At 35.8% G+C, this 22,390-nt stretch overlaps 1 protein-coding gene and 1 non-coding gene across 2 annotated transcripts in view; both read right to left on the reverse strand.

Moving 5' to 3' along the window:
• The window catches only part of LOC134839735 (patatin-like phospholipase domain-containing protein 7), a 53,486-nt gene that overhangs the window by 19,315 nt on the left and 11,781 nt on the right, over nt 1-22,390 (reverse strand). The window contains 7 exon segments of the mRNA XM_063855357.1: nt 267-693; nt 1,334-1,448; nt 2,008-2,197; nt 12,538-12,718; nt 14,365-14,440; nt 17,872-18,054; nt 19,950-20,559. Coding sequence (XP_063711427.1) covers nt 267-693; nt 1,334-1,448; nt 2,008-2,197; nt 12,538-12,718; nt 14,365-14,440; nt 17,872-18,054; nt 19,950-20,559 — 1,782 coding nt within the window.
• LOC134840779 (U4 spliceosomal RNA) lies at nt 13,180-13,314 on the reverse strand. Its single transcript, XR_010162446.1, has one exon. It is a non-coding gene; the product is annotated as a U4 spliceosomal RNA (small nuclear RNA).

Below are 22,390 nucleotides of genomic sequence, written 5' to 3' on the forward strand. Positions count from 1 at the left end.
TGAGGTGATTACGTCTCCGCATCTCAGTGCTCCAGTCCCATTACATTACCCAATCCAGAAAAATAGACAAAAAACTGCATGTTATTTTTAAGCAGGGGCGCAAGAGCGGTTCTCCGCGAAGAGCTGAAAAGCTCGTATGTTGGTCCTTTCCCTTGTTTATAAGTAATCTAAATTTTAAAAACCTAAGGTAGGTCTCTATGATACTTGCGGAAAAAATGAATTAGACAAAAATGACGGAAAATTTGATATAAGTCAATTTTTCTAACCATTTTCTTGGAGTGCTTTCAGAATACCCAAGTGAGCGGCCCCTCTAGCGCCGCCTCCGCCCAGAATCAACCCGATTGATGTGCCCGTCAAATGCCTGGCCAGTCGGCTGAAATCCGAGTGCTTGTCGGGCGGGCGACTCAGCACGGGCGTATAATACTCCACCCATTTTGAGGGCGTCTTCCTTGAGAATATTCTGTTTTTACATCTTATGTGATGGTGCATGGTAACCCAGTCTCTGTTGTTCAGCCATACAGCAGTGTTCCTGGGAGGATTATGGGTGCCTTCTGATTTGGAATTAGGGTCTATAGGTCTATACAGGAGTACTAGTTCTTTTTGAGCTCTCACTCCAACTCTATCCACCTGTTTCTCGATTTCGCCCACTTTCGGGTCCTGGTCGGCCACTGCCAGAATAATAATGCAGTCGGCCTGAAGAAAAACAAGACTTTTCTGACGAAAAAAAACAAGACTTTCGAGCGCAGATGGAAGTTATTACTGTCAATTCTGGATCTCATCTATTTTTTTTTACCCGAATGACCTTTTTGACCCGAATTTGAATAATTCGGTTGGAATGGAATCCAGAGGCAGGATTGTTATACATAAGCTTCTCGCAATCTAACTTCAAGCGCTAAGTGCTAAACCGCTATAATTATTAATGCCAATAACTTCGCTTAAACTGAAATTTCGCCAAATTCTTTCATTCTACAATTTTCTGCCATACAACTTGTAAGAACTTTACTAATTGCAGCCAATAAATTCCTGTCATAAACCATGCCCTTTCCATGATCTGAAAAAGATGACTTGACTGCTACAATGGTGATTTGGCTAAATTTTCCGCCTCTCAGTCGAGCGGTTGGTCGTTCGAGGCTCACCATGACATGACCCGTGCTCGTTGCCGGACATGACATGCCCGCACCATTTTTAAGACCAGACAAATGACAAAAAAATGCATATATCTCTTAAGCAAGAACACACAAAAAAGATTCTCTTTGAAGAGCTGGCCAATTTCGTACGTGATGGTACACAGTATCCCAGTAGTCCTTTCCCTCGTAAATAGTCTGAATTTTACCTGTCGGATGCACCTCTGAGTCCAGCTGGAGAGTGTCTTGTCTGTCTGGTAAACCACTAGGCGGTGATGGTCCTCAATCTGTGACAGGAAGTTGGACAACTTGTAGTCATTAACCCTGACAACGAACACCACGCATACAGGTAAACTCAGTTGTAGTTTTTTTCAAAGCGTATAATTCAGAGATAGAGCATCCCTTCATTTTAACCATCCAAATGTTATCTCAATTGGCTTTTATTCGGGTATCCAATATACAGAAAATCACTAGCCATAAATTTAGAGCCAGCTATGCTTCGAGTTTCAGTTCAAGACACCAGAAGTTGTCCACTTGATAAATAACCGTTCAAATGAAAACACAGGATAAAGTCGATTTAACTATTCACCGACCCGACCCTCAAGTATTAGACACCGTTCCTTTTAAGGTTGATTAAAATTTTGCTTTTCCAAATTTGAAGTCAGAACTGTTAATCTGCGAATAGAGGATCGGTGCGGTCAATGATCTCCTAATAGTTTCTTCAACAAATTTAACCAATCACAACTGGTTTTAAAAGTTATTGAAACTTATTTGAACAATCGCCGATTGGTTCAGTCGGCCTGAAGTTTCAATTAATTTATTGAAACAACATTTTCATTGGTTGCATATTGTAAAAATGGTTGAATATAACTGCATGTCTTACATGTCGAAAGCGGTCTCTCCGAACTTGTTGACAATGTCTGAACTGGTGAGCCGGATTGAGGGTCCGATCGCATTCATGCACCACAGGAGCTCCATGGTGAAGTATGCTAGAGGCACTGAGTCATTACTGGGCACTATAGCTACTGTCGATATATTACTCAATGTCTTCGCACCCAAAAGGCCAAGGGTACCTAAATAAAGAAAATTGGATCAAGTTGACTTCATCCCCTCAAATAGACCAATTAAATATCTTCCATCCAGCTGTTAGCTGAGTTTTGGATTATAATTGCGTATACTGTCTCCCTTAAAATACTGGATTCCCTGAAAACTCAAGTATCCAAAAAATATAACTAAGTTGAAAGTACTCCGCACTAAATCGCCGAAGGAAGAGGGAGGATGTTAACTTGGTCAGAAAAAGTTTTTAAAAAAGAACGCATTCATAAGTTTGAATGCTTCCAATAAACCAATACAAAAAGAGTCGACAGAAGTAACTGGATTGATCAACTGATTGAAATAAACAGAATAATTATTTGTTCTGGCCACGCTCCAAAGAGTGAGAAGGAACTATGACATAGGGTAATTTTGCAAAATTTTAAGTTACTAGAAGAAACATCGCACCAGGTAAAGTATGATATCATACAAAACCTCTTACAGTCATATTTTGGATTCAACGGAGAAAGGGCATGAATTTACACTCAGCATCAAAAACTGTTCAGACTCCAATTGATTGAAGAGCGGATAATTTGCGAAAATGATTCATTTTTACAATGATTTCTTCGTCCGTTTCTACAATCGTAAACCATTTAAAAGTGTTCCACATAAGCGAGGCTGCGCTTTGCAAACACGAGCGAGAAAACGACAAAAAGCAGTTCTAAAACGTGAAAAAAGGTAGAAATAAAGCGCGAATAAAAAAATTTGTAAAAACTTTGAATTCAAACCTACTGCCCACGCTTGACTAACAACAAACACTAGCCGCCAATTAAGCAGATAGCATGTGCTATGAAGTTTCCAATGCTACAGCAGATCGTGATAATAGCAAAAAAAAAACCACCAATAAGAGCCTTTATATTTTCGAGATAAGTTGGAAAAATAGTTAAATCATAATAAAATACAAATAGTAAAATCATACTAATGAAGGTAAAACAATCAGTGAGATTATTGAGAGTAGGCTTGATCAGTTTGTAAAAAAAAACACAAACATCTATTGCAACAAAGAGTTTTTTCTTCTTTCATCTTAAGTTTTGCATTAATATTGTGGCCGGTTCATCCTGTGCTAACTGCACAGTCGAGAAACATCCGTCAGCGTTAAGTAAGCCTTCAGAAAAATATCGAACAGCAACTTAACCAATAAAACATGGGTGGACGCCAGTTGGGCCAAAAACAAAATTGTTGTAAAAAAATGACCACCAGAAGTGTTTATGCCTCGGGAAACGCAAAAGGATGAAAATCAATCTCTATTGAAACGAATGCAATAATAGGCGAATAAACTGATACGGAAAAAAAACGAAACTATTTGGGCGGAAGAACAAAAAAAATTAACCAAATATAAAACGGAAAAAATACAAAATCAGGTTTGGTCAATCAACAAATAGCAAAAATAAATTAAAACACAGAGTCAAAGCTTCGCCTCGAAAACACAAGCAAGTACGCGACAAAAAGCAGCTCTAGAAAATGCAATAAGAAAAAATAGAATTAAGACTCGAATTAGCAAATATTCGGCTGCGTCTAGGATTCGATCTGCTACCTAATGCAATCAAGTTTTTTGAGTCTCATGCACTAACTATTAAGCCACGCCCGCTTAACCACCGACAAACACTAGTCACGAAAAAAGCAGCTACATATGCTAATAAACTGCCATTGCGATTCAGCAAAAGTGGCACCAAATACAAATAGACACAATTTTTCAAGTATTATTTGGCATATAACAAACTAAATCATCCACACTAACTTTGCTTGTAACAATTTGCAAAGCATAAAGCCACATTATGTATGAAAAAAGCATTTCAAAAATTTTGAGATACATTGAGTTGGAAAATTTCAGAAGTCGAGTTTTTATGATTGTTTTGTTGTTTGAAACAAATAGCTTTTTTCAGTTCAATTGATTAATTCACACAGATGCGAGGCTGAGCTTCGCAAACACCTGCGAGAACACGACCAAAAAGCAGCTCTATCAAGTGAAATAAGCTTCGAAAGAAAAAAGCTTAAATAGTGAGAAAAGTAGAAATAGACTTCGAAATAGCAAAAACTCGGCTACGTAACTGATTCGAATCTACGACCTGTGTAAACTTATTACGATTCGAATGTCAAAGCACATGCTATCAAAAAGCTGCAAAGGTACCCCAAAAAACTGTAAAGGTGCCCCAAAAAAGAAGGTTCTGAATAATACACTAAGCTGATGCGAGCGTAATGACTTGTTTAAATAACTAGAAAATTGTCTGAAGAAAATTGCTCGAGGGAGGCAACGGTTCGCTTTAGTGTTTCATGAAACGGCTGTATAACTCGAAATTTGAACAAAAAATAAACGTTGATCTCTCAACACAAAAACGCCATATCTCGGTGAAGAGAAAACGGGGACGACTGGAAATCAAAAAATCTAGTCTTGAAAGAAAACATTTTATAGCAGATCGAATCAAAAAAGCTTCAAAATTTCCATGTAATAAACAATCATTAGACCCTGTTTGACATTTCTTTGTGGTACCTAAATTTGCATGAAAAACATTGTATTCCAAAATTCTACATATTCGCTCAAACTGAAGATTATTGTTAATCTTGAACATTAATAAAACAATATTCTCAAATGTCAGCGAACGAAAACTGGCATATAATAGCATGGAAAAGGCATCGGATTTGCCGTGCATCAAATCTGATTGCAGATGAAGTGCACATAAACATAGATCACTTGAAAATATTTCGATGATTTTCATTGTCTTTCAAATATGTAACGTCTAGATGCGACTTTTCTGGTTAGCAAAAGTCACGGTGGCTCCGGTTTCAAAGTTGACGAAGTAATCGTAACTAAGTTTAAAGCTTGCTTCAATGCTTGAGATGGGAGAAACAAAAGAGCAAACCAAGAGCCTAAAGAAAAAGGACGAGGAAGATGACAGGCCAAGAAGTTCCTTAGATGACAAAAAACGAGCCGACAAAGCCGAGGACAAAAAGGACGACGTAGAATCTGCCAAAGAAGTTCACACATTAAGACAAAGTGAAGAAAAACCTAAAACAAGCGCAGAACTTGGAGACGGAAATGGAAACAACAAAGAACCGTTAAATGAAAAACCAAAAGAGGATTCACCACCAGACGACAAACAAGAAAAAGGAGAAGAGAAGAAAAAAGATTCCAAAACTGAGAAAACTAACAAAAGCGAACCGAAGATAAAAACTACAGAAGAAAATACTAACAAAGATAGCAAGAAAAAAAGCGGCGATTTTTTGTATGACTATGTCGATACAAAAGCAACGATGCCTTTAATCGACAATGACCTTTCGGGATCCAGGGCTCTTACCCCTAACAAAGATAACTTGACCGTTGCCTCTTTAACAGTCGCGTCTAGTTTCCATATTTCACAGCTATCTAGTATTTCGTTTCCTTACTGTCCTCGAACACCTGTTATGAGCATAGGATTCCATCACAAGCAATTTATCAGCGTTTCCAACGCCGATGAAGACACAATTGATCGTGTGATTACAGCCATGAAATATAATTACTGCAAAGGGGTAAGGCGAAGAGCTTTTCAGACGCAAGAAGGCGTCAGGCGGATTGAGTTGTATGGTATGCCTTTTCAGCCTTACTTCATGGATCATTTCACATTTGTCAATGCAATAATGCTCATGTTGAAAGATCTTTTAAAAGCCGGATACGCTGTCGTATCAGTGGCAAACATAGGCCAAGGACGCGACATGTTTGTGTGGTTTTTCCGCAAGGAAAACTTCAATACCAGGAAAACTGAGCATAAATTTGGGCTATTGGAATTGCTAGGAAGATGTAAAATTCGAACATATGGCACAGTGCAAGATTATAACGCCAAGTTTGAAGATATCTTAACAGAATACGAGCAAAAAGTAGTCGAAACTGAGTCAAAGTATAACCTGTTTACGTCAATACGAGTTGGGACTAACGTTTGGGATACCAAAAGGTCATTAGACACGCTTAAAAGTAAAGGAATGCTCGCTAAAATGATGCAAAAATTAGAGGAAGAAAAGTATCAAATTTACATGGCTATTCCGTTAGACCGAAAACGTAGTGCAATGATGTACTGGAAAAACTTAGAAAGCACTGCGCCAAGGAAACCTGGATTCTTCATCAGTTTAATGCGCAAAAACCGAATTGTATTAAGCGAAGCGGATGAAAAAACGACGGAAACGGTCAAAAAGGCTCTTAAAAGTTCTTGGAAGAAAAAAGTCGCTTTCGAGGATCCATTACTCAGCGAATGTCCAGGTGCGCAAACATTTATCCTAGATGGTAACCCGTTTACTCAGGGGCCCATACAGAAAGTGAGAGATGTTCTTGATCTTATGTTTGCGCTTCTGAAAGGGCTTCGGTTCGATGGTTGGACAGCCGCTGTTAACGTTCACATGATCACAAATGTGATTGACCGAGGGTCAATTTGGTTCACTTATGGCGATGTCTGTGACACCGATTTCTGTTCTATTTCAGTCGAAGATACTGCAGGAATGCGAGCTTATAAAGTGCCTCAGCAATGCATCGATAACGTCAACAGTAACGTTTTAGACGTCGTTTTACCTGACAGTCAAGGCTGGTCTGTGGAAAACGAAGAGTACTACTGGAATTTTGAAGAGGAAATTTGGGTTCCTTCTAGTTCTTCAGAGTGGAACGAGGAAGAGACTCTTATTGAAAAAGGACACGCAGTATTATGTGCTGTTATACATGGAATGATGGAACAAGACTACCACCCGGTTCTGGCTATGAACATGCCCCCTAGTGGAGTTGCGGACGAACAAGGCCAAGAGTCGAAATCGAAACACAGTCGAAACATATGCACGTTCTTTTTTGCTAAAGATATTCCGCATTATAATAGATCAATTTACCCAATGAAGGTTCCGAATGCGGGTGATAATTCGTATGGAAACTTTTGAAATTAATTACAGACCAAATAATTTACCCAAGAAATATGCATTAATTAATAGATAAACATCCACTTGTATCAACTTCACACTCAATAATCCTATTCAAAACTTTGGATTATGCCAGCCAAATGTAGACTTCATTTTAAACAGGACAAAATGCTGCACGCAAAAGTTTATTTTTGTATAAAATACCCGATTCTGGGTGCCTAAGGACGCCAAAAAATCGGGTCAAATTTTAACAAGCTCCACTATAATTTGTCACAAAAAACAGGACAAAGAAAACTCACTTTTTTGTGTTCCTTCACTGAGTTTTCATGGCTTCACTTTCATAGCTTCAAAAAAAGAAAACCTCGAATATATCAATCTAATTTAATAAATTAAATGAAATGTTTGAAAATTGTATTTTTGAGTCGGGGAAAAATGAAAAAAAAAAACATCCAAAAATATCATACATTCGCCCAGGGGCGGATTTAGGGGGGGGGGGGGAAGGCGGACGTTTTCCCCTCAGGGATTAGACTCCCTGCCGACCCAAAAGCCCTAGATGAATCCCTGTCGTGAAATGCAGTTGCGAGCATGGGCAGCTTTAAATTAGCATTGACAAAAAACTTTCCAGTGGTAACAAGGCAGACAAAACTTGGATAGACGCCCGATGAGCCAGGAAAAACGGAGTTTTGAAATTTGTTTAAAAAACCGATTTGCCGTTAATTTGAATCAATTTTGCAAGAAAAACTTTCAGACATAATGCGGATCATGAAAACAAGCTGCTAAGGAGCAGCCGCGGCTGAGTCACAAAGAATGTGGTTCCAATAAAAAAAACGTCGGTTCGAGTTACGCTTCGTTCAAGATTGAAGGGTTCCCAGTGTACTCTGCCTTTTGTGGGACCGACTACAGCAAAATAGATGACATCTCTTTCTCCTCAGAAGAAAAGCCCAAGGTATAACAGTAGAAATAATGTCGATGGCTAATTTTTTAATATGCAACAAAAAATAAAACGAAAAAATTATCAGGACAAAAACGCAGCTGAAACAACAGTTTCAACTTCTATTTCAATTTTTCTGCCCCAGCACAAACTTTTGGAAGGTATAAAAAACCTAAATAACTAGTAGAGTGAAAAACTAGCAAAAGCAACTAAACTTGACAATTAAACATAACAAAACAAAAAAACTATGAGCTAAATAAATTTTAAAACGTTCTAGAAAAATTATTTTTGCTTTCATAGCACTGAAGACTAAACAAACTGGAGTGTATAGCTTAAAAAGATTGTCAATCCAAAGCATTTACAGGGTTGCCACGCGGTATAACTTAACTGTCGCCCTGACAGTTCTGACCACTGCCCTGACAACTTTGAAGCTCAGGCCCTGAAACTTAGTCACAAAATTGCAAAAAAAAGCAGTCAGAGAAGCTAAATTACCAGAAATAACATAACTTAAAGTAATAACTAAAGATTCAAAATCTTTAGAACTTACATCTTCCCTTGACTGAACGTTCGCGACTCATAGCCCTGAAAAAACAATATAAGATAGAAAAAAAGACAGTATTAAAGCCCACACCAAATCAGCAAGTGAAAAAATTCATATAACAAGATCCTGCATCTACCAACTGCAATACAAGTACAAGCCACATATATACAGAACATGAACGATGCATATTGGTAAAATTACCATTTTGAGCTTCCTTCTAAATATACCTGTGAACAAAACTATTTACGGGAAAAAATCTAGTACCCGGTTGCAACATCCTTGCTAATCGCATGGAAACAAAAAAATTTCGGAACAGCAAAATCTAATTTAACGACTGGTTTCCTCTTAGAATAAAATAAAACAATTAAATTCATGAACATAGCACAAAATGCTCTGAAACCATTGATTTTTATCTTGAAATTTCCAGAGAACAGGCGTGTAGAAGAAAAACGATTTCAAACTTTCACTTCTTACATCCACGGACTTTACTCGAATACATATCTAATTTCAATTTAAGTCAAAGCAGTGACTTGTATGACATGTATGCACTAAGCTTAATTGTATTGAAAAAAGCATCGAGAGCTAACTTTCTTTTCACATAAAGATCGCATCGGGGTTCAGGCCCCAAAGAATTCTGCTGCAGTATAGAGCAAATTCTGCTAATTTATAAAAAAAAATTTGCTTTTTTCTGCTCTATCAAAATTTTCATTAATCACGCGTTTATTTCAAAAAAAAATACAAATTTTATCGCGGATCAACCGTAAAATACCCCCTCCCGCTCCAATTGATTTAGGGGGATTTTTCAGGAAATAAGTTTGAGTAGAACTTCCGAGTTTATGAAAAATAAGTTTTTTTTTTCAGAGAAAATTGATGAAAAACACGTTAATTTTTAGTTATTAACAGCATTCAATTTCAAATTTACTACGCAACTAGGGGGAAATCTACGGTTGGTCACTTAGGGGGGGGGATTGCACGCGTGATCCTTTATAGCTTTTCAAGAAAAAAGCCATTGGAAAAGGAACAGTACCTTCAGGAAGCAAAAGAGTAGACAAGTAGAATTGTGAATAGATGCATTTTTTGAATTCTGAGTGATAGAGCAGTTTTAGTTGAAAGTTTAGTGAAATAGACACAAAGGCTTAAGTTGCGCTTCGCAAACACTTACGAGAACATGACCAAAAAGCAGCTCTATCAAGTGAAAAAAGAAAAAAAAAGAAACAAGCCTTGAATTAGCAAAAACTCGTCTACGTGTCGGATTCGAATCTGCGCCTTAGCAAATTTGAGTCTCACGCACTAACCACTTAGCCACGAAAGCTTAAAATCCCTAAAAACTAGCCACCAATAATGCAGCTACACGTGCTCATAAGTTGCCAATTCGATGCAGCAAAAGTAGCACCAAATACAACAGACGGAATTTTGCATGTAATAAATTGGAAAGCATAAGGCCAAATTATGTATAAATTATGCATTACAAAAACGAGCTACAATTAGTTAGAAAGTTTCTGAAATTGAGTTTTTTATCATTGTACTGCTGTTTCAAACAAATGACTTTTTTCGGTTCATTTGATGAATTAAAAATGCATCAGCTGTGTTCACTTTTTATTAATCAAATGTCAAAGCACATATGAATTTATACTGCTACCGCAGCCTACCGATTCAAAAGTGCCACCAAAAGTAGCACTTTTATTTGCGACTTAGATTGGGAAAAAAAGAAAGTTTGTACTAATACACTTTGCTCTGCAAAAAAAAACAAAAAAATTCGATATGTACGTCAATCGAAAAGAATTGGAAAAAAATTGAGGGAAAAGTATTAAGGATAAGGAATTGCAATGCTCGTATATACGTAACTACTTAAGCACGAGCTTTCAGAAAAATTAAAATAACCACTCGGAAACAAAACGGACAGAGCATTAGTTGAATCAAGGAAGCCAAAAACACTCAGCAAAAAACTTTTTATCCAAGATAGATAATTTGAAAGGAAATTAATTGATATTTTTGAAAATTCATTGCGCAAGCTAAACCGACAAGAGTCAACACGATGACCAAAAAGCCAAAACACAGCCAACAGACGGTTGCAAAACAGTCAATGACCGAAAGTAAACAAAAAAAACAATGACTTCGAGAATAGTGACGAAATGTAAACAAGAGTCAACACGATGACCAAAAAGCCAACAGACGGTTGGAAAAGAGTCAATGACCGAAAGCAAACAAAAGAAAAACATTGACTTCGAGAAAAGTGACGAAATGTAATTTTCGAGAAGAATGACAAAATTTCTAAGACAAAAGCGGTAAAAACTTAAGAATGAATATAATTCCTACGTCCATATGAGCTTTTCTACAAACATGGTAAAACAGATTACGCAGGGAAAATCTTAGCACCATATTATTTTAATGAACGATAAATTTCAAAACCAGTAGATTCGATTTTGAAAAAACAGTATAACTTTCCAAAAAACAGGAAAAATTGCAAAAGTTTGCGCAATCAAGATTTGTATAACAGTTTTTTTTCTTTCGGATACACCCATAATTCCGATTTGCCAGAGTAATTGTTGAGAAAAGTAAAAAAAGTTTAAAAAATTAGCCAAAAGTCAAAAACGGGCTTGTTTGAGGCCATACCTTTTTTTCTACCGAATTTACAGAATATCCGCTTTATAAAGGGAGATTCACACAATTTGTTCTTTCACTGAAATTTTCATCTCACATTTGTGCATTTAAGATTTGAGAACATAGCCAATCGAAGATTCGAAAAGAGTAATGAACGCAAGTGAACATATAAAAAACACTGACTTTATTGAACTTTCGAATCTCAAAGAAAAAATAGATACCCTTTATGCTCTGAGAATTTCTAGAACGATTTATGATTCGTGCTTTTGATAACATTAACCCAACTTGAGTAAACTGGATTAACAGGTAAACTTTTTATTCCGCAGGAAATCTAAGAAATAAATTCCACTTTTGAAGCTAGAAATCGTTCACTTTTTTTTCGCGCAATCTCCACGTTCGTATTTGGAGAGTGCTATTTACGTCACTTTCAGCAGATGATTTTCAATTGAACTCACAAACCACATATATACCTAATTGCATTCATAAATGCATCAATATCTATGAATGTACATCTGTAGTTATTAGAGACTTTTATGCACATTTTAAGACTTTTGACTGAAAAAAAAATAAGCAAGACCTATATACGAGTCTTCACTACGTTCATTACTCTTTAAAATGAAAAAAACTCAAAACAAATAGGCCAAAACCCCCCATACTGAACTTCCGAAGGCCAAAGAACGTGAGGTAAAATGAAAAGATACTAGCCAGATATGAAGGTACATAAAAGACTATACGGTTTTTCCATTGGTTCCATTTTTTGAAAATCAGCACAGTTTTTTTTTGAGAAAATCGAAAATTCTGCCTAAGGGTCGCAAAAAAACAAAAAACAACAAGTATCATACATTTTCATAATACATGATTTTTCAAACCGGACCTAACACTAGCCAAAAATAAAGCCGCAACATATGCCATTATATTGGTTATGCTTAAATATGATTAAATTGAAATATACCAAAAGTGAAAGTGCCATCAAATGAGCACTTTTCTTTGCGAATTACGTTAGAAAAAAAGCTTCGTAATTAAACACTACGCTTGATTTCAGGAATCAAAATAGTAGATTTGTAGAGTTGCGGATAGATGCATTTTTAGTATTTCTGAGAGATAGAGCAGTTTTTTTGTTGAAAGTTGAGTGAATTAGAACATAGAAGCGTGTTTGCTTCTTCTGAGAAATAGAATTGCAGCTTTTATTTTATGATTTTGAAAAGATTGTTGGATAAATCGATGAATTCAGCAGTATGATAGAAATTATGCTCTATCTGCTGCTCCAAAAAATTTGCTCTATAAGACGAAATCTGCCAATTCTGCTGCTAGCAGAATCCTTTGGGGGCCTTATTTGGGTCCCAAAACAGAAAATACCCGTAGTTTACCTTTATCACACTACTCACTGGAGTTGAGGTCCTCGTGCTGGTTCATCATCTTCTGGGACAGGATCTGGATGAGTCTGGCCACTGTGCCCGGATACTTGGCCTTCATGAAGTCCAGCAGTCCCACTGGGATCACAGCCAGCTCCGTGTCTCGCACGGCATGTACTGTCGTCTTGCGCTCCTTCTTCGTCAGCAATTCCACCTGCAAAATTACCGACTGAAAATACAGAGAGCCGAACAAACCGCATTTGGAACACCAGTAAAAGTGAACAACGGGATATGCATTTCATAATGCATATTTCCGAAATAATAACTAGACCCATCATTCATACTTGCTTTTTACAAGAACCGGTTCTTTACTGTGAGTGTCTCCCAAATTGTGAAAGTTTGATCCCAAGATTTTTGATTGTAATAATAATTGTGCTGAGTAGATCCATATAATTAAACCGAAAGACTGTTGAGATTAAGTAAACAATCTCTCCCAAAATCAATTTAGGGCTGAGATCGTTCACCATGTTCCTTAACTGTACCTGCCACATAATTTTTTCACTGGAAAGCCTTGCGTATTAACACAGTACCTTGGTTGTACATTATAAAAATTTATTTATTAACGCAGTACATTGGTTGTACAGGAAAAAATTAATAGTTCAGATTAGTGATGAGACCCGAAGGGTCCCCATAAATTGCCTTAGACGACGCTGAGGTCATCTAGGCGGGTTATTGGGAGTAGTTTTCAATTAGCAATAACTGCGACTCAGTAAAACTTCATTGTCTACAGTACTGCCTCTGCGCAAAGATAAAACTACACGTCCAGAAATTCAGATTCCAAAGTCTCTTTGCTGACATTTTGAATCAAGCACACTTAGAAGTCGCCTGCTTTGCTTCTGGAATATCCTGCTCTTCTCATTCTAACGTATATTTGTCAACCAGGTTGAATTCACATGAAATTAGTTTCTCTTCACATACAAGACCAGCAATTTCCGCTGAAAAGACTGACTTAATTCAACTGAGGCCTTATTTTGCTACAATATTCAACGTAAATTTAGACACATGGCCTCATTGTGGTCTTTGTTTATTTTAGAGCACTTTGAATGACTCCAATAACGTCTGTGGTACTCGACAGAAAAGCAACAACGTGTGTGATTTGGTCGAGTTTGTTTTAGTAACATGGGGACTCTCTGCCAACGATACAACAAGAATGATTGTTCAGACGAGCATTTATAAATAGAACTTACGTCAATGCAAATGGGACAATTTATACTAAATGTGCATAGTATTTTGAATTCCGCACGGTAGCGGCGCATTTTTTTTATCACATCTCTTCCATACAGATGGAAAAGCAAAAATTACCGATAAATTTGGGGTTGTTACTTCTTATCTAAGGCCGGATAACTACGCTACCCTAAAACTCATGTAACAATACAACATTAATGGGCTTATGACTTTATAAAGCGAGAATCAACAGTCGAAAAAGATGACACGTGTAAAAAACTGAACTTAGTGCCAACGAGAAACGAAAAAGATGTTCTTGCAAATAACACTTTTTATGCATAGCTTTCACCCCTTGCACTTTTAGCCGCTATCCTACTCACGGAGTCTCGTAATGAATGGGGTGAAATGTTGCATAAAATTCAAGATAGGGTCCAAATTCCAAATATATGAGGGGCGAACGTGCCAAAATCAAAGACTAGCGAGACAGGAGGTGGATGATTTTGCGTGGTCTATTTGAGGTCAAGGTATCACTATCGGGGGTAGCGGTTAGTTTACGGAGTAAGGTTAGGTTGTCTTTGCGTTGAATTTATTGACAGGAGAGTGAACAGAATTCAGTTAGTGTTCTGTCTGACTCACCATTCCAACCAGATCTCCCCTGCCGTACTCTCCCTCTAACTCCTTCCTAGTAGCACCCACATTCTGCCACACTGATCTAAATAAACATCTATTTTTATGCAATGAACTAAAAAGGATGCAACAAAAGTGAAGCACATAAAGCAGATCATGTGAGCAATTAAACTAAAAGTAATGAAAAAAATATGAAATCAACTCAGACTTTTTAGATCCAAAAAAAATTAATCCGAAATTTTATCATGAAACCTACTTTAGCCAGTTTGATTCAAAAATATACGGGTCTTATGCGTTAAACGGCCCAAAAATCAAAATTGAAACAAAATGAAAACTAAAACTGAAATTGATCCTGATTGGCTAATATTAGCCAATCAAATTCGAGCAACTAGGTCAGCCATTCGATTGATACTGAGATTAATCCTGATTGGCTTGTATAATATGTAATAACTGAAGTAATTGTATTTTGATTACGTATTTTCAATTTGAAATAAAATTTCTGGCTATTTTCCTAATTTTGGGCCGTTTAACGCATAAGACCCAAATATACACAGAGGCGAAGCTGAGCTTCGCACCACTTGCCATACAAAAACAAAGCCGCTAAGTCAGAAAAAAATTGAAAAAAAAATATCGAAAATGTTGAAAAAAAAGTCTATTAAAAGTAAGACTAGTCTTCAAATAAAAAAAAACATGCCGAGACATTTGAATGTGAAACAAACATGGGAAGAAAATTTACCCAAAATAACAAAGCCGAAAAATACCTTGGCAGAAACCACTTGAGTCGAAAAAAAAACCAACAAGACGAGTTATTAAGTCCCCTTCAACCTCAAAACACAGACACGCACACACATATTTTTCTCGATCACCGAAAGCCGCAATATGGCCATTAAACCGACATAATATAATATAATATATAATATAATATAATATATAAAATAATATATAATATAATATAATATAATATAATATAATATAATATAATATAATATAATATAATATAATATAATATAGGCCAAAACCTATCAAGTCGAAATTAAAGGAAAAAAAGCCGAAAGATATTATTGTCATGAAAAACTTTAACTAGAATTTCTATTAAGATTTTTAGTATTTTGTGCGATCCAGGGTTGAAAATTTTTGTATTCCTTCAAACGACTCGAAATTAGGTCACTAAGCCGATAAAAAGTAGGCCGAAATCATTTGGGCAGAATAAAGGGAAAAAAAAACATAAAAGGTCAAGGTAAGAAAAATTACAAACATAGGAGGTACTTCAGATCACTAAAAGCAACTAGAAAAGAAAACAAAAACTAAAAAAAAAAATTCTACAATATGACAAGTGAGCCGACAAAACAAGCAAACAAATAATGAGCCGACAATTTTTCTGTTAAACGGAAAATTTCCCGCCGACAGTTTTTCTGTTAAACCGAAAATTTCCTGTTTGAAAAAAAACACGTCCTGTCAAATTCGAACCCGGGACTTCTGCCGTCCCAGGCGAATTTGTTACCTCCAGACCATGTGTGTCGGATAAACAAATAAATTAGAATTAATTAAAAAATGAACTTAAATTTAACAGTTCTAATTTTGACCATTCTGTGCCAAAAGTTATTTACGGGGAAAAAAGTCTAGTACCCAATTGCATTGAACAATGTCTAATTAGAGCAAAAACTATTCAAATGCAAGTTCAAATTGGAAAACTATCGACGTATTTTTTGCGTCTCAAATGACTTGGAGGGTGGGGGAGAGGATGTCATTTTGATCCTTTGAACTACTCCCAGATTTGAAGGGCAATGATATAATCTTCACAAACATAAAGAATAAAACTTCATTAAAAATAAACAGTATCAAACAACAGTTCTTTTTCAAGTTATCCGGACGAAAGCGTGAAATTTGAAATTCAAAATGATTTTTTTCTCAAATTGGGTTGACATTAGGTGAAAATTGAAAGATCAAAAATTTTTTCAAAATTTATGCTTTTTTCGTCCGGATGATTTACATCAGCAGTGTATTCCAACTCAAATTAAATGGCGAACCGGACATTCGATCGCAGATAGACTAACAATTTCATGTAGCAGTGACTTTATTATGATTGTATCAATATAGCGATGAAAAGGACAATAATTTAATAAAAAATTCCTTTAAAAATAGCACTTTAAAAATATCTTAAATATAACCACTTTGATAAGATTTTCCCTCAAAACTTCTTAAGGGAAAAGTATTAAGGAAAAAGAACTGCAATGCTCGTATATACGTAACTGCTTAAGCACAAAAGCTTTCAGAAAAAATGAAAATGCCCACTCGGAAAGTAAATTGACAGTGCGTCTATTTGAATGCAGGACGACAAAAAAAAAACTCAGAAAAAATTTGCAGCAAAGAAGTTTTGAGCCAAGATACATAATTTGAGAAGGAATAAATTGATCGTTAGGAAAAACAGCTCATAGCGGAAACTAAACCGACACAAAACAATACGAAGACCAATGAGCCAAAACACAGCCAACAGACGGTTGCAAAAGAGTCAATGACCGAAAGTAAACAGAAAATGATTACTTATTTTTTTTAAATCTCACCTTCGAAATCCAAAGAAAAAAAATAGATGGCATTATAGTTCGTTGCACTTCTAAAACAGTTTATGACTGAGACTTTATTGATGAAAATAACCCAATCAAGAAAAACTGGATCAATAGGTAAGCTTTTGATTTCGCTGGAAAATCTGATAATTAATTTTTTTTAAACTAAATTAGAAGTCGATCATGTTTTCGTGACCTTTACACTTTCGCTGTTCGATAGTAGTTTGCCTTCTTGCTAACAAAAGAAATACACTGAAATTAAAAAGAAATCAACAGCCAAACCGCGAAAAAGTTGAACTAATTTTAGGACTGTTCCTGAAAAAAAATCATTACGACCTTTATTAAAAGACCTAAATAAATGCCTAGAAAAAACAAGATCCTGAGCGTTGCAATTTCCAGCAAGCGCTTTACCACTAAAGTAAATGAGCAAATGCACGCAAGTTTTCACGTATTATACAGCAAGCTCAATTTTTTTTACACTTTTTTTACGAAAACGTTTTTATTAATGGAAAAAAAAGTACAGTTGCCGATTACTTGACACACGCTCTTGCTAAAGTAATAAGTGAAAATGGCTAAAAGTTTCATACGCTCGAAACTTCGCGGAATAAAGCTTCTTTTTAAGACACAAAGTCGTTAAATAAACGATCGGCTATTGAGAACACAAAATTTGGAAACTTGATCCGAATGATTTGTTAAATATGCTTAAAGCAAACAAACAGCTTTGAGATATGTTCAACAATTACCAAACATCATTTGGTCTCTTGTAACGAATATCCACCCCCTGATACAGAATTAAACGTTGTTGCAAAAAGGGTTCGTTAAAAGTACAAATTTGTATATGCTAAAGCTTTTAACTGGATATTTGAGAGATTCCATTATTTCACCACCCATTGAAGACCGCCTTTTTTAAGAGGCACCCGGAAGTAATTGTTAAAAAGTCAGAATATAAGACTACCTTAATCGTCCATTGATGACTAGGTATGTGGCCTCTGATCTGTCTCCCTGTCTGTACACCGACTTGCCAGCCTCCATCTGCATCCAGTCGAGGGAGAAGTCTGCTTGTCTCACGAAGGGCGACATAGTCTCCAGGATGTCACGCGACACCTTCGGAAGGATAGTGGGTACTTCACTCACCAATCTAAGCAGGCACAACAAGTTCGCAATGCTCTTCAACCACTCAGATTGAAAAATATGAAAAAAAAAAAATATTCGAAATTGATGGTGCACGAAATTAGAAAAAAAACTAATACTTTTCTTAAGACGAAAAAATTCAAATTAAAATGCACGAGCATAGTCAAAAGACAAAAGGACAAGACTCAATTAATGCAAATAAACAGAAAAAAAAAACTGACTTTGAAAAAAGTCAACATTCGAATCTCAAAAAAAATAGATAGCTTTTAAGCTCTTTCTGATAAAAATAACACGAATTGAGAAAACTGGATAGGTAACAGTTTTATTTTGCTGTGAAATTTGATGATTAAATTCCACATTCGATATCAAGTCGATCAGGTTTTTCGTGACTTTTCACTTCCGCTGTCCGATAATGGAGTTTGCCTTCCTTTTAACAAAAGAAATGAAATGAATTTAAAATGTATTCAGAATTCAAACAGCAAAAAAAGTAAATTTGAGCCTGAATAAGTTTTAAGACTCTCCCTGAAAAACAAACGAAAAAAAAATCGTCTCGACATATATCAAAGTCTTCACTATGTTCATCGACTCGAAATTTTTTTAGAAATTGACTGCGTAAAAAATTTGAAAATCTGATATTTTTCCAAAGACGAAAAAGTTCAACTCAAAAGGTACGAGCATAGCCAAAAGCAAAAAAATTTCATCCAAAGTAAGAAAGCTGGAAACGTAGGTAAAATTTTTATTCCAGAGAGAAATCTGAACTTTACAATCCATTTTCGAATTTAGATGTCAGTCACATTTTTACTGACCTTTACACTTTTTTGCTGTTCGATAGTGGAGTTTTCTTTCCTTTGAACAAGCAAATAAATTTAATTTAAAATGGCAGATTGCTCTTCTTAATTAATTTTGTCGGTAACATTTTTGACACAGAGGCAGCTTCGCAAACACAAGTGAGAACACGACAAAAAAGCAGCTTTATAAAGTGCAATAAGAAAAAGTAGAAATAAACTTCGAATTAGTAAAAACTCGGCTACTTCTCGGATTCGATCTGTCACCTAGAGATTATGAGTCTCCTGCACTAACCACTCACCACGGACTCTCAATAAAACAAAAACACAAGCCACAAATAAAGCAGAGAATAGACAAATAAAGCAGAGAACAGAGGCTATGAAATTTTAAATGCTACAAATCGTGATTAAGCAAAAAAGCCACCAAATAAGAGAACACTTTTATTAACCAGTTAGCTTTAAAAAAAGGTTCGTATTAATAACTACGCTCGCCAGCTTGCTAGTGTAAACAAATGCTCTATTCAAATTCCAGTTTTCGGACAACCTTGAGACATCAATTTTCAGAAATTTTACAAAAATGTTACGACAATAATCTAAAAAATCAAAAACTACCGAATTCTTAAAAATTCGGAAAAAAGCCAAATTCTCTTAGGAAGCCAAGAGAATTGTTTTATATAAGTTTGCAAAAATCAAAAAATTATAGCTAAGATGACCATCAAGCCCATAAGGGTTAGCTCGAAGTTCAATCCGAATAATTTAGTTTGAAAAGAAGAAAATAAGTGACAAATTTTTCTCGGGACTATTTTTGGATATTCTGGAACTCAAATCACGGCCAATGGGCCCACAATATGATACGACTAGATAATTCGTAAGTTTTTCTTGAAACACTGAAAAAAAATTAAACCTATGCCATAGTTCCTTCTCATACCTCAAGAGATGGGGTGTTGGGCAACAATATAAAAGGGCGTGCAATTCTAAAATTTATGGTCAGAAAAACTGGACAACCAAAATTAGTCGTGCAACGAATTGTTCATTAAGACTCAACAAAACAGCACTTTTCACAAAGAAGACAGGTCTAATGGCAAGCTGAACTTAAGATTACTTCATGTATACTTACTCGTAAAAATACTCTTTACTCAGAACGACCACTCGACTGATTGTTTTCGCCTTCAACGAGAACATGTTCGGCTCTCCTGTGATAACTGGGATCAATCCCGCAGTCTCTCCCCTCTCCAAAGTGTAAACTGTAACATCCATATTCTTATGGTCTTTCATTGATAATAATATCTGCCCGGTGAGAACCAGAACTACACTTGAATCAACCGCTCCTGCTTCTAAGAGCACGGCTCCTGGTGTACAGTTGTGCAGTTGCAATTTATCATTTAAAAGGTAACTTTTATTGGTGGGAAGACCCAACGCTTTTGCGAATAATTGAGCTGCTTCTATATATACATTTTCAGTCACATCTTTCTTCTTTAGACTCTTGTTTAATTGCAGAAGAGTGGTTGAGTTGTGACTATAAGTCAAAGAGTGAGATCTAGTTTGTCGAGGCGAGACCCCTGGTTTGTAAAAATTGAGTTCATCCGCAAACAGTTCATCGTTTCCCGATGCATGGTGCGTGTGAGTATTGTTGGACATCTTAGAAGCGCTTTCAAGGCGCTCAAGTCGTGCTCGGTCCATCACATTTTTGAACTCGTCGTTATCCAACAGAGTTCCTCTGTTGTTAGCTAAAATAAGAAGCGTGAGACATTGTTTCTGGACAAAAAATACGATTTATGATATCAGTCAAAAACTAAACAGCTGCTATGAATGGCGCAAACTCAATCATTTTCTTGAAAAAAAACTATTTCAAGTCTGATTCGTATAAAAGCTTAGCACTTAGTATGTCGAATCAATTTTAATATACTGTACCACTAGCCTGATATATCTGCGATTAAATCCGATAACACAAACACATGAATTACGAACCAAGCACGAGTTCAAAAGCATAATTTTTTTTTAATTCTACTGTTTACTGTAAATTTTACGATGATATTTCTTATAACTTCAGTCGTTCAAACAAAAAGTGATCAGAACCAATGATCTTTTATAATCAAATCGGTCGTCATGACTAACATTTCGCGCAATTCAATACGTACATTTATTTTTGCGAAAGATCTTGCGCCCTAGAAAACATTTGGTTGCCAGCATTAAAATCTAATCAGAACATTAAAGCATACCCCAGCCATTTATGATTTCAAGCTTTTTAAAGTGAATAAAACATCTATTCATTCATCTTCATGACCCCTGATGACCGATAAAGTTCCCATAATGAAAACATCGAAAGTGAAAAGAGTTTCAAGATGCAATTCAATCAAACATGCATCTAGTTTTTAAATATTACCTTTGAAAATTGCTACAATAAAATTCACCATGTTATTCAATATACACTGTTCTTGAGAAAATAATTTAAAGTTTCTCAAGAAAAACAGAAGCTGAGGCAGTGAAGAAGGCACACCATTTTGCCACAGAGGTGAAGCACTGACTTCGTTGAAAAAATCTCAACTTTCGAATTTCAAAGAAACAAATAGATGCCCTTTAAGCTCTTTGAATTTGAAAACATTTTATGATTGAAAACTAGAAATTGTTCACGTTTTTTGCGCAATTTCCACGTTCGTAGTTGGAGAGTGCTATTGACGTAGCTTTCAGCAGACGAATTTCAATTGAAAGCAAAAATTTCATATATACCTAAGTGCATTCATAAATGCATCAATATACATCTGGGATCAATTGAGCAATCTCCCCCCCGTAATGACCAATTGAGCTATCTCCCCCCAGCAAAAATGAAAAAACTCTACAAAAAGACGTCAGCAAACGCAAGAAGATGGATGGTGTGTTTAAAGCACGCAATCAATTGACCGTTTATCTTAAATGAGTATCGAGAAAAATTTTGAAAAAAAAATCGAAATTTATGAAAAAAAATTTTTTTTTTTTGCAAAGTTTTGTTTAGGCGACCATAGCCTCATCGAAGAAAGCGATTTACCAGGGTTTTTGCTCTAGCCTTGTATCTGAATAGCAAAAACGGTTCTCCGCAGCACCTTAATATTGTACGCAAAAACTTTTTGTCATTTTAAGAAAGAAAAAAGTCGCTTTTTATGCCTGTTTTATTGATTCTTTATTCAAACTTTAGAGCTTTTTTTATCGTAAATTTTGGCTTTCCACAGTCGTTGGAAAATATGTTTTATAATTTTAGGTCATTCAAACTATTTTCAAGTGGTTATAAACATGTCTCAAGTACCTATTGAGCTATCTCCCCCCACGCGAGAATGGGGGGGAGATTGCTCAATTGATCCTACATCTGTAGTTATTTGAGCATTAAAAAAAAACAAAAAAACATGCAAGACCTATATAACTAAACGCTCATTAATCTTAAAAACAATTCATTACAAGATAGTGAATAGAAAAAAAGCAGAAGTCGAATAATTTCACACAACACTATAAAAAATACCCCTACAAATAGTTCACATAATGTATAGGATGATTTTCATAAACAGTCTTGAAAAAACTTGGGAAGCATTC

The sequence above is a fragment of the Symsagittifera roscoffensis genome, chromosome 2 (genome assembly GCF_963678635.1).
Source record: "Symsagittifera roscoffensis chromosome 2, txSymRosc1.1, whole genome shotgun sequence".
NCBI classification, from domain to species: domain Eukaryota; kingdom Metazoa; phylum Xenacoelomorpha; order Acoela; family Convolutidae; genus Symsagittifera; species Symsagittifera roscoffensis.